The 7632-nt window shown below is 41.1% G+C and overlaps 1 protein-coding gene across 1 annotated transcript; it reads right to left on the bottom strand.

Moving 5' to 3' along the window:
• Positions 1 to 2871: 2871 nt before the first annotated feature.
• Positions 2872 to 7341, bottom strand: NKX3-1 (NK3 homeobox 1). The gene is made up of 2 exons (XM_088443222.1): positions 6903 to 7341; positions 2872 to 5013 (listed from the first exon to the last, which is right to left on the bottom strand). The coding sequence occupies exons 1-2, from the start codon at positions 7123 to 7125 to the stop codon at positions 4592 to 4594; spliced, it is 645 nt and encodes a 214-aa protein (XP_088299348.1). The 5' UTR covers positions 7126 to 7341; the 3' UTR covers positions 2872 to 4591.
• Between the last annotated feature and the right edge of the window lie 291 nt (positions 7342 to 7632).

The following is a 7632-nucleotide window of genomic DNA, read 5'->3' on the forward strand; positions in this document are numbered from 1 at the left end:
GTCTTGCGGCAGTTCAGTTCTGTCTCGGTATGTCTTTAGATGCACCATTGGTTCACCATCGAACCTTGCACCAGCCCTATGTGCAGACTTAAAACTGCATGCGACTCAAATTCAGGCCAAATAGGACATGGTTGTATCACACATACCTGTCAGTCCTATAATATATCCAAATACACCATAGGATAAATAAATGTAATAACCTGCATCTTGCAGGCATCAGCAACTTTTCGATGAGTCTACTCGATGTTTTAAAGGGGCAGTCATTTAAAAGGCACAACCAGGTTGGTAAATGATTGGGTTGGGTACGGGATGCCAGCTCTCGGGATACGGGCAGTCAGAATCCCGACGCCGGCATCCTGACAAGGTTAGGAAACCAACACCTGTCCGTAATTATCCTAACCCTACCCCTAAACCTAACCCTTCCCGCAACCTAATCCTGACCCTCCCCCCGCAGCCTAAACCTACCCCCCCACAGCCTAAACCCAACCCTCCCCCCTAGTGCCTAACCCTAACCCTCCCCCCTAGTGCCTAACCCTAACCCTCCCCCTAGTGCCTAACCCTAACCCTCCCCCTAGTGCCTAACCCCTAACCCTTCTCCTACACTCTTTACAATCGGGATGCTGGTGGGCAGGATGCTGGAGCCGGGATTCTGACTGGTGTCGAGATTCTGGTGCCGGCATTGTGAGCGCCCGCATCCCGACAGCCGGGATTTAGACTACATCCCAAATGATTGCCCCTTTAAAACATCTAGCAGACTTGCCTGGGAAGTCCCTGCTGCAGGCTATTACATTTGCCCTGATGTCTTACTTATTTAGTTGAGACACCTCTCTATGAGCCAACTAGGAGGGGCCTGATGCGCAGTTTCCACTATGGGCCGTATTCAATTAGCTGCGAAAAGTCAGAATCCACGGATAAGTATCGTGGATGACGTCATTTCGCCAGGCGGAAACTTTTTCGCTGTATTCAATTGCAAAGACTTTTCACGTATGCACAAAGTCAATGCAATGTAATAGGCGGAAAAGTTGCACCTATGAATAGCAGGCGGAAAAAAGTGTAGAATTTGTGTTTTGGGGTGCAAAGGTTGGAAAACCACTCTGCACCCTTGGGACAGCCTCACAAAGGATAACTGCGTCAAAAAATCCCTTAAAAAAAGAAAGGAACAACCTAAAAATAGACTTTGAAAATGGGGGCGAAAAAGTTCAAAGTTGGGGTACAAACAGAAAAAGTAGCGAAATAGACTTCTTGGGGATCGCTAAGGATGGGACAGGTGTTTTTAGGATTGCAGAACCTTGCAGCAGGTGCGTTTTTTAAAACTTCACTTTAGGGACTTAAAACTATACATGCACCCATTTGCAAGTACCCCAAATTTGACAGGACATTGTCACAACTTAAATACCCCAAATAGCTTTATTAGGGCTATTCGGGGGTATCTATATTGAATCCCAATGTTAGTGCATCTTTTGGGGGTTTCAGGCTGATTTCCCCGTTTCTTACAGCACTTTCCATCTGTTACAGTTTCACCGGGTTCTGTTTTCGCGTCCTTTGTAATTGAATAGGGCGAAAAGAGGGGGCGCGCATGAAAAGTCTTTTCAACCAAAAACACGCGATGTAGGAGGAAAGTCGGACAGGCGAAACTTTTCCAACTTTTCGCCTCTAATTGAATACGGGCCTATGTATTGTACAACAATACATTCACAGCAGCAAAGGTTTTCCAATAAACTCTTACACTTCAATTGCATTCTTCCTTAATAAATAATACATTTAAAAAAAGCTACTAAAATAACAGGAGTGAAAGGTAGCATAACAGAAAAATAAATATATTTTGACAGTATTACTGTAAACATAGCATTTATGACAGATTAATGAAAACAAAGTCATAGGCCTGAGTCCCACTTTACTGGATCAGTATGAATGACTGCCAGACCTGTGCTCGGCAGTTCGAATCCTGACAGTGGATGCCCGATGGCCTCTCTCCCCCTAACCCTAACCCCCCCCTTAGGGGTGCCTAAACCTAACCTCCCACCTAGTGCCTAACCCTAATCCCCCCTGTGAGTGTCTAAACCTACCCCCACCTTTCCCGCAGCCTAAACCTAAGTCTCCCGGGGGGTGCCTAACCCTAAGTCCCCCCGGGAGCCCTGAAATCTAACCCCCCCCTGCGGCTGTCCGTGCCCGTCGCCCGGCTTACCTTCATTCAGTATTCCGGACGTCAGGCTCCCGGCGTAGGGTTAATTATAGGCGTCCATATTTTGACGCCTGTCATTAGTCCCCTGTCGGGATTAGACAGTCGGGAAGCCATCGGCTGCCTGACTGCATCCCCACTTTACAGCTACTCAGATGGAGGGAGATAATTGAGGTGAAAATACCCTAATATGCAAATAAGGGATACATATGATACAAATATACTTTGTTTCTTGTCAAAAAGTGTAACAATTCAGACCCAAATGTCCAAAGGTTATTTAGTATTAAAACATGAAATAAATAACCAAGTTAATTTAAAAAAACAAAGCAAAAACAAATGTGTTATTTATTACTGAGTAGGATCTGCCATACAAACTTGGGGGTCAATCCAAGTAGCCGCACTAGACGCTGGTGTGAGTCATCGCAGTAACAGCTGCACTTTAGGGTAGCCGAACTTGCACAAAAGTGCTCACAGCCTCATAGGGCTCCGAGTAAATTAATGCGAATTCGGGTTCAGAGCAGGCCGCAAGTCGGCGGTTTAACGCATTGGCAACGGCAACTCGCACGCTGTGCGGCTAATTGGATTGAGTGCCTGGTAGGGAAACTGAAAATACTCCATGGAACAGCACCCCTAGTGACTAAATAGAAAATAGCAGAAAATAGCTAATAACACAAACGCAGAGACACAAAATGTATCATATAATCAGTATAGACATCTTTATTTACAAATAAGGATATATGTGAAGGCCATATACATTGTGTTTAGCATAAGGTTATTTGCCAACAATATGGCTGACCTTTGGTATGTTAACCCATTGGTTACCAGGTGGACCACAAAGATATACAGCAAGGCACTAGTTAAACCTAAACAGTTATTTCCCACACTTGGCAGTGGTGGGTGTTTGCTCTGGGGAGTGGTCTGAGAGGGACATTAACATGAGCTTTATGAAGGAGATAAGGCAGTGTTATCTTCAGCTACTGTAATGATCCTATTAGTGCGGTACAGAAAAGAGGAGCATGAGGAAACACACGTAGTAAGAGGTATAGGAGGGGTATTTGTTTAAAATGGTGCAAACAGAATTGTTTTGCTGTAACCCATAGCAACCAATCATTTATCTGATTGTATCAGTCTCTTCTAGACTGCTAAATTCTCACATTTGATTGGTTGCTATGAGTTACAGCACTACATAGCTCTCTGCACTGTGATTTTAATTAGCCCTAGAAAGTAGAATTATTTTATTGTGTAACCCAATGTGTTGTTATATGACAGTAAAGTTCTGTGATAGGTTCCCTGTATTTCAAAGGTGAGAGACTGCTGGGAAATAAAGGTTTTTTTTCCCTTAAGATCTTAATGGTAAATGAATAAACCTCAAATTAGTTTATTTGGTGTAACTTACTGGCAAATGAATAGTACAGAGCAGTCTGCACTGCACCAGCTGTTGTGGAGTGGAACTACAAGTCCCAGCATGCGTTGGCAGCTAGACAGTTACGGCTTGCTTACCTCTAGCACAGACAGAAGATAAATATTTGGGATTGCAAAATATTGCAGCATTTAAGCCCCAGGTGTTGAGCTGGTGCAGCAGCTTGGCATAATATTGCTTCAATAGGTTATAAGTGCACTTATTAAGTAAAATGGTGGACAACCTATCATTTAAGATAAAAAAAACTTCATAATATTAGCTTAATATTAAATAAGACCTGATACAGGCTGACTCCTCTCATCTGAAGAGTTTATATTTATTACAATGTATTAGACTTCACCAATTAAATGACTCACTTCTCAGTTGAAAGTTTGCCATCCACCTTACGATTATCTGTCCAACCATCCAACCACAAATGTCAATCTACCATTTACTCCCAAACATTACCAGATTTTCGTTATAACTAGCCAACTAGATGGATGGTTAAACAGATAATAGTAAGGTGGATGGCCAGCCACTTCCCTTCCTAGCTAGGCTGGAGTTCTCTCCATCTGTTACAGAGCAGTAACCTGAGTGGTGCCAGTATTTGTCTGACAGTCATCACATGCATACAGATGTGCAAGGTGTTCTTATGCCAGCCTCACCTGGGCAAAGCTGGACATTCAACTGGCATGACCACATTTCTTGCCATTTTTGGCTACATAAATACAGTAATTTAGCAGTCTTTTCTTTACATAAAATGCATGTTAGTATTAATGCAAATTGTCATCTCTTCTGCATAGCACATAAATCAGTGTAATCTCAGCACTGTACTAGCTGGCGTTACATACCATGTCCACAAGCTGAACACCTAACTAAGAAACACCCCAGAGTGCCCTACTCTGCTGCGGCCACCTAATGGCAGTATCATAATAAGACTTCCCACCTGGATTCATTATGTCAAAGTAATTATAATATTATGATTTGACAGTCCTGATATTTTGTGATTGAGATCACCAAAGAGGGGGATGCCACCCTGCCAGGTAATACAGGTATGGGTAACAGTGGTAGTTCTGATAGAAGCTCATCAGAGAGGTCCTGCTCAATTCCCCATCCCTGCACATGACTGGGAGGGAAGAGGTCTTGTCCAGATCCTCCAGGTCACTGGCCAGCTGCTTCCGTTTAGTTTTGTATCTCCGGTTCTGGAACCAGATCTTCACCTGGGTCTCGGTCAGCTTCAGGCTCTTGGCTAGCTGGGCCCTTTCTGGAGCTGAGAGATATTTTTGGTTGGAGAACTTTCTTTCCAGCTCTATGACCTGGGAATGGGAGAAAGCTGCCCGTGACCTTTTCGGAGGCTGCCTGGTCATTTTCTCCTCTTCACTTGAAGGCTGCTGGGAGTCATCAAAGTCCAACTGCTCTGCTTCCAGCTGATCTTCTATGGGGAGAAACAGAAAGAACAACCATTTAGTATATCAGTCACATTAAGCTGGATACGATATATCAAAACAAAAAAAAGCATGTCATAAAAAAATACACTTCTAGTCAAAGATAATCATATCACCAACTACTGCAGTTCTCATCTATATTGAATAATGTGTGCTCATATGTTATGGAAAGGTATGTAATGCCATTTTAACAGGATAAAGATTTAATAATATATTGTTTTTTATTTTTATTTTTTACTGAACTACCTCTCATTTTTTTTCTACTGCTAATGACAACACCTGAATATTTCACTAGGATCTTTATTGTCCCATTACCTATGTAAACTATTTTTGGAAAATGCATTGCATATGCATGTGTCTGTATTTTGCATTTGCAATAACACTTTCCTGTTTAATTTCTTGTTTGTTGAAAAAATAATAAGCTTTCATGAACTGCATACATCTTTTATTTTTTTTATTACAGATTTTTCATAATAACAAAATCACTATTTATTTTTAAATTAGTGTAAAATTTACTATAATTGGAATAATTTATTTACAATAATATACAAGGCTAAATATTTGGGTATACGTTTTTTTTTTTTTTAAATGTGGTACTTTTTAAGTATGTTTATAGCATTTATTTATTGCCTGAATGTATAATCTCGAAACTTGTCTTGAAAAAAATAAATATATTAGTACAAACAGGAAATAACACACCATACTCACTACTTAATGATTGATTCATTACTTCATAAATTGAATAATTAATTTAACTGAGTGTATCGAACATGGTTAAAAACATCTAAAGATAATCTTGTTACAATATTATACAAAAAATATTGACCAATATAAATTTTTAATGACATATTACCATGATTTATCCAAGTCTACCCAGAACTATGTATCACTAAACAATTTAACACATCACTAATATTTATCACTATACAATTTAACACATAACTATTGTGTATCACAATATTATATATCACTATTCTCTGTATTGCTATGTGTCACTATTCTATATATATATATATATATACACACACACACTATGTATCACTTTTCTATTTCATTCTATGTATCACAATACTGTGTATATCTATATTATGTATCATTATGCTATATATCACTATTCTATGTATCACTGTGTGTCACTATTCTGTGTATTTATATGCATCACATTTCTATATATCACAATTATATGCTCTATACTATGTATTATTACTATTGTTCTATATATCACTGTTCTATGTATCACAATACTAGGTCACTATACTATATATCACTATTCTATTTATTTCTATACTTTGATGTACAGATGACTAATTATATATATATATATATATATATATATATATATATATATATATATATACACACACACACATATATTAAATATACATATATACACACATACACACACATACATAAATACATACCCGGTGTGTGTGTGGCTGTGATGACTACAGACTCATATTTACTGGTGAATTAACAGTGACCCCTTTGCCCTGTTCAGGTTCATTTAACCTGTAAAAACAGTTTGTCAGGCCCGTGTGTGGTGGGAGAGATGCGGGGGGGGGGGGGCTGTGTGTGTGGGATGGGGACAGCTCAGTGTGGGGAAAGTGTTACTATTAGCAGACAGCGGAGCAGCACGTTAGCAGCATCTATCTGCAGTGTTAATGTTCTATTACTACATGTATATAATATAGTATTATATTCGCAATGACAATGCTTACAGAGGGCACTCTGATATGACTTGGATTCAAATGCAATTATATAGACCGTTGGGTAGGTGACCTGTGGCTTTCCAGGTGCTGTGGAACTACAAGTACAAGCATGACTTTTATAGGTGCACAACAGCTGGGGAGTCACAGTACACATGAACCTCTGTACTCACCTCCAGCCTCCATGTGATGAGCCACCACTGAGTATTGGGGTCTCTCCCTGTCTGGGTCACAGCTGTCACCTTCTGTCTCCCCAGCGGGGTCTTTGCCCTGGTCTTCTCCTTGCACCCCTAGATGTCTGTCCCTTCTTTTGCAGCCCAGGTCTGACAGGATGTCCTGGATGAGAAAGGAGGTGTGAGGCCGGATAGCCATGTCCTGGCTGGGAGTCTGGGACATCCACGGTGGCTCACAGAGGATGCTGCTAGGTGATGTGGAAGGAGGGTCAGCTAGAGACAGCGATCTATGGGATCCTACAGCATGTCCTCTGGATAGTTATCATTAGAACGTATAATCAGAACAGAAGAGGGTGTATCTGGGGTTAAACTGTCCCTTGATTATCTAATGTGACCCTATCCTGTTCTGGTGTCTCCTCTTATCTCTGCTCCTTATTTCCCACTCACCTTCTCCACCTCCTCTACATATAGCCCTCATGTCCTCCTATGTAACTCTCTGATTGGCTGCTCCCACACCCCTGATCTCTGCTGGCTGGGTGAGCTCACACCCCTGTCCTCCCAGTGGGTGCATCAGACAGGTACAGAAGCAGCTACTGTTACACCCAGGGGAGGAATGCTCCAAATCTTACTCCCATCCCATTAGCCAGAAAGACTGCCAGGACTGGGGATATTTAACAGTGACACACACACACACACTTATGTGCACACACACGTACAGTATATTATATAT

Source organism: Taudactylus pleione, unplaced genomic scaffold (genome assembly GCF_031769625.1).
Source record: "Taudactylus pleione unplaced genomic scaffold, aTauple2 ptg000329l, whole genome shotgun sequence".
Taxonomy (NCBI): Eukaryota; Metazoa; Chordata; class Amphibia; order Anura; family Myobatrachidae; genus Taudactylus; species Taudactylus pleione.

Coding starts and splice junctions, on each gene's coding strand:
- NKX3-1 (XM_088443222.1), bottom strand. CDS start 7,125: ATGTCCCAGACTCCCAGCCAGGACATGGCTATCCGGCCTCACACCTCC. Junction 5,014..6,902: donor TCATCACATGGAGGCTGGAG/GTGAGTACAGAG, acceptor TTCTCCCCATAG/AAGATCAGCTGGAAGCAGAG.